Below are 21,862 nucleotides of genomic sequence, written 5' to 3'. Positions count from 1 at the left end.
GGCTTCGGCGAATGGGGCGGCATAAAAATGTTTTAATAAATAAATAATAAATAAATAAACTTTCCTCAGGAACCAAGGGACTACTGTCGTGGTAATGATCCAGAATTCAGTGTGATGAAGATGCTGATCTCCCAAAGATCTAGATGAATTTTCTCATCCGTTTTGGGTATTGTGAAGTAGTGGGAGTAGAACCTTGCTGAATTTGATGTTGCAGGACATGCCAGATTGTTTCTTTCCCTAGAAGAAAGGTTATCTCTCTAAAGTTAGAATATGTGAGGATGCTGTTCCATGCACAATGTCCAAAGGCAGGAGGCAGGGAGACAGATTCTCTACCTTGGCAGACTATTGATAAGACTCATGAATCTCATGTAATACTAATCCACACTTCAATGAATTTGGGTGCTGAAAGTGGTCTGGAAGGGAAAGAGCAGCCTGCTAAGTGAAGAGTCAAACAACATTTTTTGACCAAGTTCCCTTCCTGTGAGTTATGCAGAGCAGGAGTATTGGGACTTCCTAGAAAATCGCTGTTTGAAGGGATAATTTCCACATCTGTATGGTTGGATGTACTGGTTTAATCAATAAGAGCTGTTTCAGTATGGAGGTTTTGCTGGTCCTTGGCCCAGACCCATTTGTTCAGCTGTAGTCTTAGCTTTTGGGACTGAATCTCCTGCATCATTGGTCTTATCACTGAACAACCTTGCTTAATCAAAAGGCAGGTCCTCAATGTGGGAGCAAGCCTCAGGGGTCAGCCCAGGTATGTCGTGTTAATGCTACTGCTCCCACCATTTATTTATATTTAATACATTTATATACCACCCAATAGCCAAGGCTCTCTAGGTGGTTAACAAAAGTTAAAATTAAGCAAAAGTTAAAACCACACACACAACAATTAAAAGAACAACACAATTGCAATTTCTATTATTCAGCATAGAAGCACAGCAGCAATACAGAAATAAAATGGGATACATAAAAAGAAAGTTTAAAGTTAGTTAAAATACAGAGAAAATAAAAGGTCTTTTACCTGGCACCAAAAAGAATACAAAGTAAGAATGGAAAGCTCATTCCAAAACTGGGGTGCTACAACCGAAAAGGCTCTCCTCCTGGTAGCCATTCATCTCACCCCCAAATATGACCTCATGTTCCAGGGAGGTATACATGGGAGGAGGCAATCCTTCAGCTAATCTGGACCCAAGTAATTGAGAGCTTTGAATCTTAGTACTAGCACTTTAAATCAGGACCACACGTTAACTGGCAGCCAGTGTCACATAATGTGTTCTCATGAGCCAATCCCCATTAACAATCTTGCAGCCCTGTTTTGGATAAGTTGAAGTTTTCAGAAAGTTTCCAAAGGCAGCCCCACATACCGCCCATTATAGTAATCCAGAACAAGTTACCTAACTGTAGCTAGGCTCACTCTGTCCAAATAGGGTTGTAGCTGGTATATCAGTTTAAGCTGATAAAAGATACCCGGTGTCACAGAGTCCACTTGTGCCTTGAATGATAATTCTGGGTCCAGGAGCACCCCCAAACTACAAACTTTGCTCTTTAGAGGGAGTGCAACCCCATCCAGAACAGACTGAAATTCAATTCAACTACAAGCATCAAGCTGACTTTTGGAACTCTGCACCCTCTTAGGGTTGAAGTTAGTGCACTGAACTCAGAAAGGCGAGTCAGAGATCTGATCCCCTCCCTCCCTTGCAGCTGATGTAGAAAGAACCACACCAGCTGCCCTCTGAGGATGGCAACTTGACTTTGAAGAGGGTGAAAGGGGACATTTCAGTGGACAGGAAGGTAAGGAGACTAGGCAGACCAAAATGCAAGTTATCCTGAGGCCTCTCCATCCTCCCTCTCTCCTCTTCTGAAATAACGTCATCAGACAAATGAAAAACCCCATCTTCAAAGAAAAGCTTTGGGAGGACTGGAGGCTGAAAATTGCCTCCATTCCTCTCTCCCATTATAGAATGACAATAAGTATCTTAGAGATACTTAGAGATACACTGAGAGCCAGTGTGGTGTAGTGGTTAAGAGCATGGGACTGTGACTCAGACAACCTGGGTTCTAGTCCCCGCTCAGCCATGGAGCCAGCTGGGTGACTTTGGGTCAGTCACAAACCTTCAGCCCAACCTACCTCACAGGGTTGTTGTTGTGGGGAAAAGATGGAGGAGCAGAATGATGTAAGCTGCCTTGAGCCCTTTGTAGGAAAAAGGCAGGATATAAATTGAAAAATAAATTAAATAAATAAAGTACCTGAGTTCAGGGGCTTTAAATTATCAAGGGCAAATCAATATGATAGCATGCTGATTTACTCCGCAAATGGCATAAAGATACTCAGAGTGGAACCTCTCCTGATTTACTCTGCAAATTGCATAAAGACACTCAGAATACAAGGCAAAGAAGCTGAGAAGCAGCCATGCTGGATCAGACCAAGCTTAATCTAGTTCAGCATTTTGTGCACTGTGTCCAACAAGATGCCTATGGGAAACATACAAGCAGGAACATGAGTGCAATAGTCCCCTGCTGCACATGCTATCCTGGCTGAGAAACTGATGAGCTTTGGGAGAGATCAATACACCATTCGATGGATTAGGGCATGGTTGACTGACTGCAAGCTGAGTGTAACTACCAGTGGGGATATCCGGATGGTAGCCTGTGATCAACAGAGTCCCTCAAGGCTTAGTTCTGGGACTAAATCTGTTCAAACTTTTTATCAATGATCTGGAGGAGGGGGTCACGAGTTTGATGACCAAACTCACAGATAATACCAAAGTGGGGGCAGTGGCCACAATGAAGGGGCAGGCACGCCAGATCCAAAAGGATCTGGACAGACGGTGCAAGTGGACGGGGGACAACAAGATGGTGTTCAATACAGATATGTGCAAGGTCTTGCACCTGAGAATCAGGAATAGGTGCCATAGGTACAAGATGGGGAACAAATGGCTGGAGAGCAACACTTGTGAAAGGGATCTCAAGGTACCTGTGACAGCAGGTTAAACATGAGCCAGTAGTGTGATGGGGCTGTTGAGAAGGCAATTCCACCCTTGGATGTATAGCCAGAAGTATGGCTTTCAGAATGAGAGGAGGGTGGGTTACTGCTCTGTAAGACTCTGGTGCGCCCACTACTGGAGTACTGTGTCCAGTTCTGGGCTCCACATTACAAGAGGGAAATAGCAAAGTTGGAATCAGTTCAGTGCAGGGTCACAAGGATGGTAGTTGGATTATGGGGGGGAGGGGGGGATGCCATATGAAATTGAGAGAACTGGGTCTTTTCAGCTTGAAGAGGAGAATCCAAGGTGACATATAGATAGGTGAAGGGGTGTCATATGGTATTGAGTTGTGACCTGTTTTCCCATATGGTGGAGGGAAGGACATGATCCAATGGGGTACAGCTAAAGGAACTCGGTTTCAGTTAGGATGTCAGGAAGTACTTCCTGGCGGTTAGAACCCCTAGGAATGGGCTTCCATGGGAGGTGGTAGAGGCCCCATCAGTGAGAGTATTCAAGGAAAGACTGGACAACCACATGTTCAACATTACATGAATAGAGCCAGCTTGTGCTGGGGATCAGACTAGATGGCCCAGGAAGCCCCTTCTAACTTACTATATTTCTATATTCCCAAGCAAGTAGAACTGAGAAGCATACTGGCTCAGATACTGGAAGTGATATACAGTGGTACCTCGGCTCACGAACACCTCAGTTCATGACCAAATCAGGTCGAGAACAGACATTTCAGAAAAAAATTGCCTCAGGTCGTGAACTCCGTATCAGGTGACGATTACGATTGTCCTTATCTTCCCTGCACAGGCGAGATCACAGTCATGCTCGGGGGGGGGGGGGGGAGATGGTCGTGATCGCGCCCGTCTTCCCTGCCCGGGCACGACTGCACCCGTCTATGGCCACGGTCGCGCTCGTGCAGGGAAGATGGGTGTGATCACGGTCAAGCTCAGAGGAGAGAGATGGCTGCGATCGCATTTGCACTTGTGCAGGGAAGATGGGCATGATCGCGGTCATGTGTGTGTGGGGGGGGAGATGGCCGCAATCTTTGCTGTTCTTTGTCACTTTGTTAATCACATTTTTTGATTAACAGATTAACCTTATTTACATTGAACCTTATGGGGAAATTTGACTTGGCTCATGACCAATTTGGGTCACAACCAGAGTCCTGGAACAGATTAAGTTCGTGAGTCAAGGTACCACTGTACAGTCATCATGACTAGTAAGTTTCTCCATGAAATTTGCCTAATCTTTTCAAGCTGTCCAGTTTGGAAACTTCAGTACCTCTTGTGCAAAAGAACTCAACAGTTTAGCTATATGCTGTGGGAAGTACTTCCTTTTGTCTGCCTGCATTTGTCACCTTTCTTCTTCACTGGATGACTCTGGGTTGGCAGAGAAAAAATCTCCTGGCATATCATGCATAATTTCAGTCACAGTTATCCTGTCCACCTCTATCTTTTGTTCTAACTAAGGAAATGTATTTTCTTAGAATGCAGGAATCACCATTTGTTCCAGTGGAGATTCCTACAGTCTAAAATCATTACAGTTCAAGAAATAATTGTGTATGAGTATGTTGACACCCACACAAAAGCTGGGATCACAACTGGAGTACACACCTGTTTTAGAGAAGATAAGTTGAAGGATGAGGGGTCGTCTGGTGACAATTCCAGAGCCACGGGGTAGGAAATCTCTGCAAAAAAGAAATAAGAAGGCAATGTTACTTCAATGGTATAACACAGACATTAAAATAATTTGTAAACAAAAAAGGTTTAAATCCTATTTAGTACTTGCTATACTGCAACCAGACAAAGCTTACAGCATGGTGTCATGGCCATGCATTCTGATGCCTCCATTAATGACAAGGTTGGTATAATTTTTAGAAAGATGGAAATAAGATTAAGTTTATAGGAAACAGTTCTATGCTGTCTTGGTATGATAACAGTGCTTACAATTCAACATTACTTTTATCAATGATTTTTTTCCTTTTATTATACTTGTTTCCTTTTACTATACTTGGAGGGGTTTTTTAGACTTTTTATTTTTGTTCTAAATAATATAAATTTAAAAAACAATAAAATTAATATAGTAACAATAAACATAATTAAACATTACTAGTAAGCATAATTAAACAATACATTAATATCAGTGCTACCTCCACCAGTACCAACAAATCTAGTTACTTAATGTAAGATCATTTATTCATTCAGGTTGCCCCACTTCACCTCCAGAACTGCACTGACTCTTGTGGTGGTCCATACCTCTTTCCTTTTATTAAAATGTATTCAGTAAAAGGTTTCCAAATATTTTCAAATTTGTTTTCACTTATCAGACCTTTTTCCATTCAATATCACAAGTTAACTTATAATAGCAATGTTGCAGACTTCTTTATACCAGTAAACTATATGATATACACCTTTAGTTTTCTAATTCCTTCCTATTATTAATCTTAATTGCTGTTAATTAGTCATGAATTTTTAGAATTTGGCCCATTTGTTATCTAAATAATAATAATGCTAATCCAGGGTCAACTGCAATATTTAAATTCAATATTTTACCAATTTCTTTAAAAACCATTTCCCAAAACTCATTTATATATTTACACTTCTACTACATATGGAAATATGTACCAACTTCTTGGTTGCATCTCCAACACACATTGGAATATTCATTATTCATGTAATTCAATTTAACCAGAGTTAAGTACCATTTCCAATCCAGTCTATACAAATTCTCTTTAATTCTTATCGACAAATGTTAAAATTATTTTATCCCATATGTTATTCCATTCTTCAGCCACTAATATTTCTTTTTAGATCTATTTCCCAAGACTCTTTAAGAGGATCATATTGCTCCTCCTCTTCTGATAATATATGGTAAATTTTACTTATCATTCCTCTCAGCCACATATTATCTTGTTTTTCTTTCTGTAAAATTACATCTTCAGATTTAGTATATTCCCTGCATTTACCATTTTTCTTCAACCAATTTTAGTCCAGTAATCTAATTGAAGTATATTATACCAATTTACTTTACCCAGTCCCATTGTTGCTTTTATCATTTCTTTGCTCTTCACTTTCTCTAACCAATCTTTCAACAGAATAAACGTGTTTACTATTCAGTACTTCCTTCAAACTATTCCTCAGATTCGCTGGGAATCTAATTCCATAACTGGATATAACAGCAAAACCAATTAGATAAATATATCCCTATATTTATTCCAAAATCTGACCATATTCTTAAAAAAGGATTTCCTATCTTTTTAATAAATATTCTTATTATCTTGTTGAAGAAAGATATTTAAAAAGGATTCCTCTACATCTTGATTTTCTAATTTAACCCATATTAACTTATCTGGCTATAGTATACTGTCTGGCATATGCCTCATTTCATTAGCTATGTAATAAAATTTCACATTGGGAATATCTAACCCCCTTGTTTTCTGGGGTATACATTATCTTTTTCATTAATCCTTGCTTTTTTATCCCCATTACAAAATGTATTAATCATGTTTTGCCATTCTTTCAACTCTTTCTCTGTTAACTTAACTGGTAACATCATAAACAGAAAATTAATCTTAAGTAAAATCTTTATTAGAATGCTTCTGTTCTCCAAAACCATGATAAACCAGTCTTAAAATTCATTCATCTTCCCCTTCACTTCATATTTTAGCAAAATGTTCTCCTTTAAAAATTGCAAAATTTTGTAATATTTACTCCAAAATACTTAATAACATTACATATAACTTCTAGCTTTCTTTTAATCTCATCCTTTTCCACATTATTACAATTAAATATCATTTCTGATTTATCCTAATATACTTTTAAACTTGTTATTTCTCCAAATTTTGTTAAATGTATTTTAATCTAATCCATAACCTTAACTGCATCCTTTATTGTTGATAATGGATCATCTGAAAATAAGCTAATCTTAATTTTATTCTCAAACCCTAGACCTGCTATTAAATTATCATTTATTAAATTATCATTTATTCATTAGCACTATTATTAGCAATATATTTGCTAGCAGTTTTATAACTAAAGCAAACAAAATCGGAGAAAGAGGGCAACCCTGTCCAATACCTTGGCCTTGGGATATTTGGACTGTTATATCATCATTTACTATTAAAGTTGCAAAATTCCTTGAATATAATTGATTATTCTATTTCTAAATCGTGTAGCAAATTCCATTAATTCTTACATTATGCCATTACATTCGCAAAGTCATGCCCAACTCATCCCAACCCCATGGACAACATTCCTCCAGGCTCTCCTATCCTCCACCATCCCTCTACACTACCCTAAATATGGGCTTAGAACAGGCAACGGAAACTATCAAGCAGCACATAGCAGATATTGAGAGACAAAGTGACCTCAATAGTGCTCCAGAATTGTATCTTAGGGAGGACTATAGACACACTGCAATACCTGCATCCTATCTCAAACAATTCGAACTGCACAAACACAGAAGGGCTTTTACCCTGGCCCAGACTCCCCTTGGCAGTTGCTATAAAAAGATCCCCTGGTCAGAGCAGCTTTGCCCCTTTGGTATGGAACACATAGAAACTACAGAGCATGTCCTGCTGCAATGCACATTCTATAGGGATATTCGAGCTGCATTCATTTCCCCACGGATGAATCACTTCCCAGGCTGTATGGAACAACAATATATCTATATACTGCTGTCTGACACTAATCCGACGTTATCATACAGTGTCGATAAAATTTTCGCAGCCGCAATGGGTGTCCAAAGAAGGATCCTGAGAGAGTATGGTTCTACCTAGCTGGATAAAAGACAAAGTCTGGGGATGCCTCTTGCACAAGATGACTTATTTGAACTGTAGTAGCAGTATATTGTGTTGAATTATCTACTAATCCAACTGGGGTTTTATGACAGATAACCTTTAATGCATTTCCTTCTTTTAAAAAAAATCTATTCATTTATTTGAATTGAGCTGGTCTTTGACCATACTACAGTTTTATCTATCTGTCTACATAGAAAAATGTTCCTGATGCCTTCTAGCCAGGCTGAGCATTAGAATGCAATGGGCTACAATGAAACATAGAAACACAGAAACAGAGCAAGTCAGAAGGGGCCATCTAGTCTGACCCCAGCTCCAGTCGGCTCCACTCATGACATGCCTTCCATGTGCATATCCAGCCTATCCTTAAACACCCTCACCAATGGGGCTTCAACCACCTCCTGTGAAAGCCCATTCCATGCCCTAGCAGTCCTAACTGTCAGGAAGTACTTCCTGGCATCTACCCTAAATCTTGATTCTATGAGCTTTGCTCTATTGGAACATGTCCTGCCCTCCACTGCAGGGGAAAAAAGGTCATGACCCACCTCCGTGTGACACCCCCTCACATACCTGTATGTCGCTAACAAATCCCCTCTGAGTCTCCTATTCTCAAGGCTGAAAAGACCCAGCTCCCTCAGTCTCTCTTCACATGACTTACCCTGCAAACCAGCCACCCTCCTTGTGAACACAATACTCTGAGGGGCCCAGAATTGAACACAATATTGCAGCTGCGGTCGCACCAGTCGTGTAGAGGGGCAGTAATACCTCTCTTGATTTAGAAGTCACACTTCTGGCTATGAATCCAAGGGTAGCGTTTGCCCTCTTGGCCATCGTGTCACACTGCTGAATCATGTTTAGCCTTCAATCAACCAGCACCCCAAATTGCTTTTCACAAATGCTACTTGTCCCCTAACCTGTACTTGTGCCACCCATTTCTATGTCCCAAGTGCAAGACCTTGCACTTATCTACATTGAACGCCATCCTGTTGTCCTCAGCCCACTTCCATAATCTATCCAGATCTTTCTGGATCCAGAGTACCTTCTCCACAGTTGTAGCCACCACCCCCATTTTAGTATCATCTGTGAATTTGAGCAGCGGACTGTTCACCTCTTCTTCCATGTAACTGATGAAAAGATTGAACAGAATGGGTCCCAGGACAGAACCTCACTGGCTGCCATCTTGATGATTCCCCACTAATAGTTACTCTCTGCTTTCAGTTCGTCAACCATGCCCTAATCCACTAGACAGTGCATCGGTCTATTCCAAAACTCCTCAATTCCTCAACCAGGATATCATGCAGCGCTTTGTCAAAGGCCTTGCTGGAATGCACGTAAACCACATCCACTGTGTCCCCTCCATCTAGCCACTTTTAAACCTTGTCATAGAATTTCATAAGCTTTGTCTGGTAGGACCTGCTTTTGTAGAAGGCATGTTGGGTGGCCGCCAGCCTCCCTTCCCTATAGAGGGTTACTAGATCTCTCGCTATTATGAGCCTTTCCAGTGAAAATAAACACTACTGCAATGAGAAGCTCACTCTTACTAGCAGAACCCTGGAAAAAGCCGGTAGGACCAAAGTCTCTGCCCGTGGTAGCAGAAGGAAAGCCCTGGGAGGAATGGAGTCCAGGAGCACCCCTACGAAAAGGATGGACTGCAAGGGGGAAAGAACAGATTTGTAATAATTGATCATGAGTCCCAAATCCCTTAGGAGGTCGTGCATGACGCATAGCCTCTGAGCAGGTCATCCCTAGAGGGACTGAGGAGGACCCTTGCCACTTGCGGGAATGGGACTGCTGAGTGAAACCCATGTGCCTAGTGATCATGCATGCCTTATGCAGGGTGTCCGTACTCTCATCTGTACAGACCCTCCCCATCAAAGGGCAAGTCCTCAATGCGGGACCAGGTCTCCTGTGAGAAGCCTACTAATCGCAGCCAGATGTGGTGGCATCATAGCTTTGCTATGGCAGTCTACCTGATGTTTGGCTGATTCCATCTGATGCCTGGATAGCTTAACAGCTTCAGACTGGATCAGTTGGACAGTGTCACAGAGGTGGTCTAGGAGGTGTTCCGCCATAACTCCCAGCTTTTCCTAAAGGAAAAGCTGATATCTGGACATAATGGCTCCATAGTTAGAAATGTGTATGCCCAAGAAGGAAGCTGTATAGCCCCTTTTTTTGCCAGGCTGTCCAGGGAGTGCCCTTCCCTGTCCACAGGCATGGAGTGGTCCCTCTGGGAGGTCCCTTGAATAGATTCCACTATGACTAACTTGGGCTTAGAGTGCTGGTGAAGAAAGGAGAAGGGTTTCTTGGACACCTTATAGGTGGAATCAACGCTGCGTGATATTGAGAATGTGGCTACAGACTGCTGGGCTGTATGCAGTAGGGTGGGTAGTACAGGAAACGAGGCTGATATCAAGTGGTCTGAGGTCAGGCCATTGTACGCAGTCTCGGGCTCTACAGGAATAGAGGTCTGAATGCTCAGGCCATCCACCATACGGAGGACGAAGTCTGTGAAGCGCTCCTTCCCTCCCAGTGACATGGATGGGTCCTGATCCAGAGCTCATGCATCAGGGGAGCATGGGGGAGCGGGGGAGGCCGGAGATGGTGACCAGGACAAGGAGGGGGAGAGACACTGACATAACTCCCTTGAGAGAGACAGGTGATTATCAGTTGCGCTGCGCCCTCCATGTGATGCAGAAGAGGTCAGATGCTGCTCCAAAGGAGAGTGGGAGCGTTGGCATCAGGGGCTGTAGCCACAGGAGCAGGAGGACTGGCTATCAGAGTCTGAGTCCTCAGAGGATCTCCTGTGCTGATGTGCCCTTCAAAGCCTGCGGTGGCATCAATGACTGGGGCTGGAGGCGATGTCCCATTGACACTGGGCCTTGCTGAAGTGATGAGTAGACCGGCCCCCCTTGGTGTCAGTGAGTGCCTTGTTTTGGTGCTCTGAAGTGTGGCACCGGCCTCATTCAGTGCCACATAGTTCTGTGCGTTCCCAGCATTGAGACTGCGAGAGGTCGGCACCAGTCTTCAGTTGCTGCCGAGAAGCAGAGGTGGGCACAGTTGGTGCGGAACCACGACCAGCAAGAAGTAGGCCTCATGGGTCCATGTGGGTGTCAGCGTGGTGGCGTTGAGAGGATGGCAGTAGACTGGAGGGGCGCTCCATGGAGGAAGAGTTGGCAGCAGAAAGATCATCCAATTCAATGCGGCACTTCCTCCATTGCGTTGCCAGTGCCACCAGTGGGTTCAAGGAACTGGATCGGTTGTATAATCACATCAACTCCAGTGACTATGAGGAGGATCCACCCAGTCAGGGAAGGAGAAGCTCAACAACGGTGAGTGTCCCATGGGGCAGTGGGCTGGGTGCCAAGTGGGGAGCGTGATGTCTGCTGAGGGCTGTGTGCTGAGGCCACGAAGCAGCTTTCAGGTGACTCCGGAGGCAAGAATAGCAAAACATGTGCTGGAGGCAAGTTGCATGGAGGAGCAGCAGGAGGCAACAAGCAGGAGCGACCGCCCAGATAGGCCAGTTCTGTGGGCACAGGGATATCTGGTCCAGGGGTACCCCTGGGTCTGGAGTGCAAAGGCAGCCATCATGAGTCAAGGTGGCTTGGCTGCACGGTGCTTCTTGCATTTAGAGGCAGCCAAGGCTCCGGATGGCCCTTCCAAGGGGGCAGCAGTGGCGGCGGTAGCGGCAGCTCTCAGTTTTGCTTGTTTGGTGGGTCAGGGGAACACTTTGGCAGAAGGCAATCTTTCAGCATCTGAGCAAGAGGGTTCCCCCGTGCTCAGAGCACGTTACCAGAGGGAGAAGGGTAGGCAATAAGCCCTCTGCTGGCGAGTTTGTTTTTTAAATGCCTGGCAATGTGGGCTGGTCTCAACCACATGCCCTTTGCCTAAGCAAAGATGGCAGCGGGAAAGGACATCTGCTGCTAGCATCTGTGCAGTACATGAGGAGCAGCAGTGGAAAACCAGATTGGTCATGAGGACCACAGAGGAGTAGCATGTGGAGAGAAAGGAGAAGGTGGCGAGATGCGGCCTAGGTAGGAAGAAGGGGAGGGGGGCAACAAAAAAGCAGCCCAGGGAGAATCGGACAAGGATCGTGGCGATAGCTGAAGGTGAAGGAGTAGAGATAGGAGCAAGGTTTTTTTTAATATATATAGAGAAGAGAGGAACATAGAAGGTGCAATCTAGCTGAGCAGATGTTCTAATCCATGAGGCGACTGCGTGTGCCATTGAAAAGGAATTGAGGGACTGGGTGCCCCCCCCATTTTATCCAGACTTCCAGAAGGGGTGGAGTGGGAGCTCCTGCTTCATGGCAACCGGGAGTGGGTTTCATGGCGACCAAAGCCTGGTCCCAGAGCATCTTCCGCAGATGGTTTTTGCGGTTCTTGCAGGCCTGCCTGGTGAACGACTGGCAATGGCCACACTTGTCAGTTCCGTGCCCTTCTCCCAGGCAGAGAAGACACAGTTCATGTGGGCTAGCAGGAGACATTTAGGTTTCGCACTGAGAAAACTTGCGGAAAGCTACTCGCTGCGCCATCAAAATAGGAGAGAGAGGAAACAGCAAATGAGAAGAACTAATGAGAAGAATAATGATAGAAGGGTTTTTAAAATATTTTTTGGGGGGAAAGGGGAAGGGGAGGAAACAACGATGAAAAACGGGGGTGGGGGGATTGGATGGGTTGTAAACCTGGATCGAAGGTAGAGATAAAAGCTGTGAAGTTAAGAAATAGTAAGAACTTTTTATAAGAGTATCATTTACGAGAGGCAAGCAAAAGGCTCGAGGCACAGAGAATGATGGTCGCAAGAAGACTGGGGAAATGGCAGGCATGCCATCCATTTATACTACGGGGAGGGAGGGCACAGAGTTCCTGCCGAAAACCGTTAAAGCTGTTAAATCTTCCCGGCAACAGGCACTGAACAGGTGCAGTACCCATAATGTGTGATGCACAGAGGCCACGATGAAGAATTTCATCATTCCACCCTGCTGTTCTGTTCTGTGCTGACAGAAACTATTACTTGAGGGTGCTTCCTCCTCACTTGTGCCAGTTTGGATGTAAGTTCCAGAGGACTGAGGAAAACACTAGAGTCAGTGTTGTTTAGGCACACTACCGGACCAGGCAGCATCACTCACGGGAGCATGTCTTTCAGGCTGGATCTGGTTTGAGCAAATATAGATAAAATCAATTCTGGCCTCTAATATCCATGACCTAAATATGTTTAGACTAGTCTACTACAATGTACTTTATGTGATGCAGTCTTAAAAACAGTTAAAAAAACTGTTTAAAGACTGCATTTAGTACTAAATGCAGCTGCTAGAATGTTAGCTGGTATATGATGAGGAAAACATATTACTTTGATCTTATGTTTACTTATTGATTGCTGAATTCAGTTTAACATAAGGGTCTTGATCTTTAAAGCACTCCCTCCATAAGGATTGCCTTTGCTTATATGCCTTGTTTTCCTTTGCCTTAGGATGGTTTTGGAGTGCTACCCTCTAGTCTGTATTCACAAAACAATCCCTGGATAGTAAGGATGAGACCCTCCCAGCAGTGGCATCACAACTGTGGAATGCCCTCGTAAAATTAATCTAACAAGTATCTTTACTTCCCTACTTTAGGCAAGCTGTAAAGTAGGGAAGTATAAAGCAGTAAAAATTCTTCAGAGCAGCAGGAACTCAAGTAAAAGTTTATCTGCTGATTTAAATAATAGATCATTTTTTAATGTAAAAATACAGGAAAAAATAATTGAAGCATAAAAAAAGCAAACTTTCTCAAAGCCAGCAGCCAGGCAACATTATGACTGGAGCCAGGGTAGATAAAAATCTTTTTAAAACCCCAAATTTTTATTATGTAAATTGGATTTTTAAAAAATAAAATGCCTTTTGAGGAAAAATCTATCTAAAGATAGTTTTCTGTTTAAGATATGTTACAGTCCAAAGGTTATTCATCATGAAATAAGGATTAGTTTTCAATTGTGTATCAGACTGTATATTCATGCAATGTTTAAATTTTTGGTAAATGAATTCCATTCATCCATTCTTCCAGAGGTTTCCGTAAGATTATTAGGCAGTTTTTCAATATAGGAGGTATTATTACACTTCTCAAAACAGTGAATTTGTGTCTGCAGAGATCACATGCCTCTTCTTCACAGTAAAATGTTTTAAAATAAATATAGAGCAGAGACCTTAATCCCATTATTCCTTTGCAAATCTATGTACAAAGAATCAACCCCTTACCTTTTAAGTGCTAACTGTCAAAAAACTCAATGAATAAAAGATTTTTGGAAATTGAATAGATCTGTACAATAAACTAAGTGTGAGGAGGAAGGGCAAGCAGTAAAAATGAAAGTGAAACCCACTGAACAGAATACAAATCTTTGAGTCTTTGTGTATAGCCTGAGGTTTATCATTTTATCGTTTCCCTGGAGGAGAAAATTGGCAGCAGACCCAGTTAGGAACTATTTTAATGAAGTTCCTCAACCTATGGGTGAAGCACACATGCAAGCAAATTATGTAGAAAACCATGATTTAAATCTAGTCTTACTGACTAGTGATTTAAATTGTGATTTAAATCATCAGATAAATCAAATCCACCCTGATTGGATTTGGATAACTCAGTATTCTCTATTTTTGTTACACGGGGATCAGAAGTGTTGACCTTCTTCTAGTTCCTTTCCTACCAGAGGTGCTGACCAGCATGACATTTAATGTCTTTGCATGATTCATGCCAGCTAGGCTTTAATTTGTTTTCTTGGAACTGCAAATACCCCAGAAAAAGCAGTTTGCTGTAATGCAGAACTCGTTACTTAGATCACGCTGTATTGCTTGGTACCTTAACCATGTATTCAGTGAACCAGATCAGAGAAGCATTGATTGCAAGTTTCAGAATTCGATGAGATCAAAGTAATGAAATGATAAGCTGTTTCTTTCATACCACTCCTGAGCTACAAAAAGACAGTATTAATCCATTTGTTAATCCTGGAGAACCATGACAGGAACACCCATACTCATGAACCAAAGCACCTACTTCCATAAACAAGGGACCAAAACTGTGTGTGTCACAAAGATGAGGATTCCCATCTCCATTTTACCTTCGCATACATGTTCACACTCTTTGCTTTAACTAGTTAATAAACTAAGGTATCACTTGATTGATCCACCAATTCAAATTGGCTGTCCTACTAGAAATCATTTAACGAAGTAATGGCAAGAGCAACAGAGCTGTTTAGCAAGTAGCAAGAGAGGAAGTATATAACCACAATGAATCAGAGGAAGAAGACCAAAGCTTTCCATTGAGCAATGTTGAAACAATTAAGCTTTACAACACAATTGGCAAACTACTGCAACTGAGCTCAAAGACTAACTGGTCACACATGAGAATGAAGAACAACATTATTAACTACAGTTTCATGGCAGCTTTCACAGCATTGCAGCTTTAACAAATGGCTGAACCATGAAAATAGAAGGAAACACCCACTCTACAAATAAGATAAACAAAGGTTTATCTTTGTTTATCTTTGCAGACTGGAGGCCAGATCATTCCTACACTGAATGCAAATAGCAACATCTGGGTAACTGACACACCAAGGGCAGTTATACAGTCACTGCAGCTCAGGAACACTTATCTTACACAAAACACCACCAAATAGCTTTCTTTTTCAAATGAGTACAAAGTCATTCTCTGAACATGGATCCTTATGTGGTGAAAAAAAACACCATACACACAGAGATTTATTAACAGTTAAATTAGGTTGTCATGCACACACCCTAGAATCCTGAAATTGACTAGAGGCATGCAATCATAGCATTTTTCAACTTCCTTTGTATGCCTGCCTATCTAAGCCTCTCACTTGTTGGAATGGCACTTGGAAGACCAAGATTCACATTATCAATGGATCTAACTGGGAGACTTTGGGCCTCTCTCTCAGCATAACATATCTCACAGTCTGACATATCTCACAGGGCTGTTGTGAGGTTAACATGGAGAGAAGCAGGAAGTTTATGTAAGCTCTCTTGGCTTTCTTGGAGGGGATCTAAAAATAATAAAATAAAGACCTAGTAGATCTGCTGTAGGGAACAGAAGTTAAGCAGAAAATGCCAATTTCTTCTGTGATGTTGAAAACAAAAATAGATTTCTACTGTATAATGCTCTGAAACAAAAAGAAGTAGCCGAGTTTGTAGATGTGGTCAGAACTTGGGCCCAGGTGTTAGAACTGGCTTCAGTGAAGTTGAAAATAGGAAAGACAAGAGGGTAGTAAAGGCAGCCAGTTGTCACTAGTCTATGGTCTCCTAGCTGATCTTTCCTTCAGCCATGGGTGGACCCTCAAGGATTCTAGGAACTATAGTACAAAACATCAGAACAGAACTATCTTACCTAATCATAGAAGATTCCATTAGTGAGGAAGTGGTAGAGCATTGTTCTCAGCAGCCAACCACTTGCCACATTATACCCAGCCTGCCAAGCATATTTTCCTATTACAATTTTTGGCAATGTTCTGTTTATTCTTCCTTCTGCCCAATACTGCCTGGAACCATGATTCCCTCAGTTGATACTTCACCACAAATCTATATTGGTTACAGTTTCCCCATTATTTAGTTACCCAGCAACCCTAGCTAATCAGGAATTGTACAATTAAGAGAACAACATCAAAACATCATGCTTCTTGTTATAGGTATACATTGATGATATAAGCGTAGGCAAAGTGAATTGAGAGAGAACATGGACAAGATGGCCAATGTAAACAAAAATTTTATAAGGAGGTTACCTAAAGGAGCGCCTACGTCCATATATGCCCGCCCGCCCCCTGAGATCAGAGGCAGAGGCCCTTCTCCGGGAACCCTCCGTAAAGGATATTAAGAGGGTGAGTACTCGGAGGAGGGCTTTCTCAGCGGTGGCGCCCAACCTATGGAATGCGCTCCCCAGAGAGGTCCACCTGGTGCCATCGTTATTTGTTTTTCGGTGCCAGGCCAAGACCTTTTTATTTAAATGCTATTTTAACTGTTAATGGTTTATTTTAAATTGACCAGGCTGTCCCCACTATTTTATTTTATGTATTTTAATTATTTGATGATTTTTTTTGTATTTTATGCAGGATTTTATGATTGTAAGCTGCCCTGAGGCTCATGCGATGGGGCAGCATATAAGTTGTTTAAATAAAATAAATAAATAAAAAGAACAACTGAAAGCAGGAGGGCGCATGACACCGTCAAAGATGTTCTGAGTAACCATGAAAAGTTTTACTTTGCCCTCACACCCACACTGCCATTGCTGAGTGTGCAATTCCATATCCCAAGCAGAAATAACTGAGTTTCTAAAGAACGCAGATTCTCAAGATACTGAGCTTAAGACACGGCCTTACATAAATTCAAACCAATGTTATCATCTGTTATAGCTTCTCAGGACCTCCAGCAGAGGTCTTTCTTGATACTTAGAATTCCTTTACTGGAAATGATAGCATTGAATCTAGAACCTCATACTTGCACAGCATACATCAGTGAGGGTGTTTAAGTAAAGATAGGACAACTACATGTTGGGTATTACATGAGCAGAGCCAGCTGGAGCCAAGGGTCAGACTAGATGGCCCAGGATACCATTTCTGATATGCTATGTTTCTATGTCTTCTGAAATTCAGCCCTTTCCCAATGTTGCCAGGCTCCAGAACCTGTTCTTACAAGATTGACACAACATGAAATACTCACTGCCCTGAAATCATCCAAAGCATGCACACAGACATGACTTACATATTGCACCAGTCTACAAAATTTGGGAAATTATCGACCTCGGAGATAAAATGTGCTAATTCTTACATATTTTGATTAGATGAATTAGAAAACAGATGATAAGGATGCTGGTTGGCAAAAGTTTTCAAGATATTTCAGAATAAAAATTTATACACAGGTCTACAAGGGAGGGAGGTGTCTGATGATCATGATGCCTCGTAACTTCTTGACGAAGTACAGTAGAACAATGAAAATGGTTCCACATGGAAGTGTATAAAATTATCTTCACCTTGAGACTAAACATTATTACCTAACTGTAATTTATTGTTCTTTTATTGCAAGGTACATTCATCTTGGTCAGATCTAAGCATCATACAATTACATCTGGTGGCTTGTGAAAGCGTCATTGCCTAACATTTCCAAGGAACAGTTGTGCGTTATGTTCCCTCAGAAGCCAAGATACCTTGAAACTGTGTAAACAATGCAGATAACTTCTGCTACATTTGTGGCAAGGTTACATTTGCATCTCAAAAGTGCAGTATGATGGCAGTGGTAAAAAAGGCACACCACCTATATTTTGGATGCAAAATTGGGGATCAGGACAAGAGTTGGGCCCCTCATTATTGTTGCATTACATGTGCAACTTATCTGTGTTGTTGGCTAAACAAGAAAATGTCCATGCCTTTCGCAGTCCCAATGGTGTGGAGGGAACCCACCAATCATAGTAGCAACTGGTATTTTTGCATGGTTCCCCCAGTTGCAAAAGGGATCTCAAGAAAGAAGTGGACCGTGGAATATCCAAACATTCCATCCACACTGCGTCCTGTACCCCATGGTGAGGACTTGATCCACCAGAATCCTACTCTCTAGTCTCAGATGATGATAAAGATGATGAGCAGAATGCAGCTGATCCGCGACCCAAACTTTAGCCCACCATATGCTCCTCCTGAACCACATCTAATTTCAGAGTGTACTAAATGACCTGGTCAGAGATTTGGAATTGCCTAAGAGTAAGGCAGAGCTTCTGGGTTTCAGAATCACTAATCTCCCTCATAATTTTGAATTATTTTGATGCCATTTTGACTTGAAGCTGTGTCTTAGAAACTGGAGCCAATTAATACTCAGGACTTAATTTTCCTTTATTAATGACCCAATGCTAGTAAAATTTAGCTACTTTCATTTCCAAAGCTTTCTCCTTGTAGACCAGTGTTGTTAGTAGTAATCATGAAGGTGCTCAATTTTCAGCAGCTGCCATCCATTTTACCTTTTATCAGTTGACAGCCTCAGCACATAGAGGAAAAACACCAATGCTTCACAATAGCCAGGACCACAGGAACACTAACCTCATGTCCCTGCAAGTTAAGAATCTAACTCTAGAGACCTTCATCTATGGGCAGTATAGAAATGTAGTAATAATATCAATATCATCACTAGATGATGTTGCTTCTACTTAATAAAGGCCATGTAAATAATCACCTGAGTGTGTTTACTAGAGCTGCTACAGAGTCTCTGATTATTTGTAAAAGTTCAGGCAATTCAATTTCACATCTAACTGGCATCTACTTTGAACGCAGGGTGGAAAAAAGTGAAGGCCAGGTCTATAGGCAACTTCAAGCACTAATAAAACAGGTTCCAGGAGAGAGAGGCTATTTGCAAGGCAGTTTTATCTCAAAACAGTATTTTTCATCTTCAGTATGATTAAAACTTAATTTAGAGCCATTAAAAATCCAGGTAAACATTGTTTTAACCTAGTGCCAAGAACACATACAGTACCAGATAAACTAACCAGGGGAGGGAGTTCCATGGCAGAGGAACTAACATGAAGGCAGATCATTGTCCTTCAACCCAACAGGTGAGATCACCCATAATCAGGCTCTAATTATTATCTTAGCAGCCAGAAAGGTCCATATGGGAGTAGGCAGTTCATCCAATATTCCAGATATACTCACACCCAAGGGAAAAGGGTTATATTTATTTTATTCAGTTATATCCTACCCTTGCTCCAAAGAAGTTAAGATTGCATACAAGGTTCTTCCCTAGCTCCCAATTCTCAATTTTATCTTCCCATCTACCCTGCAAGGTATGTTAGATTGGGAGAATATGACTAGTCTATGATCACCCCATGAATTTCACAACTGAGTGTAGATTTGGACTTTAGTTTCCTCAGTCCTAGTCAAACAAACTACCATATCCCACTAGTTCTCAGACTCCTACTATCAGGTACCTGTTTTTAGGAACTACTAAACTTCACAGCATGAGTAGTCAACGGTATTGAGAAAACTATACTACAGTAATTTAAATCATGGTTGATCCAGCTACCAAAGAACATAAAATGGGGGCATGTTCTCGCCTTTTTTTAAAAAAAGTAAAACATCCTTGGAGAAATAAGGATGCCACAACTATTTGTTAAGAGTTTAGAAGCTACACCTTAGACCATGAGTCCTCAAACTACGGCCCACAGGCCAGATACGGCCCACCATGCTCATTTATCTGGCCCACCTCAGAGCTTTTGGACTTGCTCAGAGAAAAAGATCTCTGAGAAAGTCCAAAAGCTCTGAGCCGGTACAGGCATTCTCTGAAACTGAGCAGAGCCAGCGCACACGCCAAATTGTAACAGCTCAACTGTGTGTGTGCCAGCTCTCCCCCCCCCCACCCCCCACCCATTGCACACATATACAGAGCTGAAATACAGAGCAGGAACAGAAGAGAGGGGGGGCAAAAGAGAGAGAGAGATGAAAATGCTAAAATAGGATTGAAGGTAAGAAAAGTATAACTTTTAAAATCCATTTATAAGTATGTGAGCCACGTCCCCGGGCTGCAGGCCAAGCTGTGGCCACCTTGCCGAGCCCGGGGACACCTGCTCGACAGCAGAGGCGAGGGAGCTGCAGCCTTCTATGGGCAAGCCACTGCCATCGAGCAGCCACCATGCTTCTTCCTCCCGTGGTGGGGAGAGGCGGGAGGTGCCCCACTCAGCCAGCCGCGGCTCCATCCCTTGCCTCGGAAGGAAGCCCTTACTTCTCTCCTTGCGCCCTCTCCTGCTCCCTTGGAACCGAAGCAGCAGTGACTATAATTTCCATTATGCCCAACCAGCATAGCCAATAGAAGTTGTAGTTCAACTCAACTGGACATGGCCAGTTTTGGCAAGGTTGCACTAAAATATGGTAGTCATTAGCTCTGCATCCAAATACAGGCATTGTGTATTGTTCTGAGCTGACTTGTTTCAAATACTAAGAGTGGCATTAACAGTATTTATCCTTAGTATTTTTGTTTCATTCTTTGTAAATGTCAGTTGTAGTCATCAGCTGCATTACACAAAATACTTAGTGCCTTGGTTGTGTTGTCGCTATGTCCCTTGAATATGGACATGCTCTTCCTCACCTCATCTTGGGCTTCTGCTGCAGCCAGAGGGAGCAGAGCAAACATTTTTAATCTTTTAATTAATTTTAATTTTAATTAATTTTTTAATGTGCAGTGTGCATAGGAATTCGTTCATGTTTTTTTCAAACTATATTCCAACCCCCAACAGTCTGAGGGACAGTGAACTGGGCCCGTTTAAAAAGTTTGAGGACCTCTGCCTTAGACTAACCTTCAAAGAAAGCTTTACGAAGTAGTTGCATACCATCCACCTCACTCACATGAATCTCCCTCCTCCACTTAGCACATTTTGCCCCATAAACTGGGCACACTTTCTCCTCGGCCATATGTACATTCATCAATTATGTCGTGGTACTTTGCCCAAACCAATACTAAAAACATCCATTTGCACCTTGTATACAGTTTCTACAGTTGCCTCTGTATTAAACTAGGCTGCTACAAAAGCTATGGGTAAGGCTCTCTTGTGCCTTTCATGGGAAGAATTTTCTTTTCCATTTTGGTGGACCCCGACAGAAGAATATTTACAAAGATGTCAGCAGGGCTTTTCCCTTTCTATTCTGAGTTCTCTTTCTTGTCTACAGAGCTCACAAGGCTGGAAACAACACAGTCCTATGGCCCATAAGCCGTTTCTGCAAACTCTGGTGCACAGTGTTACTATCAGGACTTGCATGGCATGGCAGCCCATCATGGCTAACTAGAGATGCCCTTATTGAGGACTGAAGGGGAAATGGAGGGAAACCCATGGTGAGCCTGACTGTCATGCATATCATGGGTTGCTCTGTGCACAACCAACCCACCACTGGTTATTCATAGGTTGGTTGTGCACAGAGAATGGGAATGTTCACACATGGCTTACCATCATGTGTGAACACTCCTATTCTCTCTTTCTTGAAAGGGAAAATGATTGTTCCATAGCCAGCCTTCAGAACACTGTCCTATTTATAACATGTCTGTGTCCTACAATCATCATGTGAGTCATCTCTCTCT

At 42.3% G+C, this 21,862-nt stretch overlaps 1 protein-coding gene across 6 annotated transcripts in view; it reads right to left on the bottom strand.

The window, feature by feature from the left end:
* The window catches only part of LOC123017754 (dynamin-2), a 103,284-nt gene that overhangs the window by 75,549 nt on the left and 5,873 nt on the right, over positions 1 to 21,862 (bottom strand). For all 6 annotated transcript variants that reach the window (XR_006413662.1, XM_044419298.1, XM_044419299.1 and 3 more), the window contains exon 2: positions 4,607 to 4,680. Coding sequence is in view for 5 of the 6 variants with exons in the window: in XM_044419298.1 (XP_044275233.1) it covers positions 4,607 to 4,680 (74 nt within the window). In the remaining variant the exon portion in view is untranslated. The remainder of the gene's footprint in view (positions 1 to 4,606; positions 4,681 to 21,862) is intronic.

Source organism: Varanus komodoensis, unplaced genomic scaffold (assembly GCF_004798865.1).
Source record: "Varanus komodoensis strain SLA01 unplaced genomic scaffold, ASM479886v1 scaffold101, whole genome shotgun sequence".
In the NCBI taxonomy this organism is placed as follows: Eukaryota; Metazoa; Chordata; class Lepidosauria; order Squamata; family Varanidae; genus Varanus; species Varanus komodoensis.
Note: the sequence above shows the minus strand (reverse complement) of the source record. Positions and strands in the feature narration are given on the sequence as shown.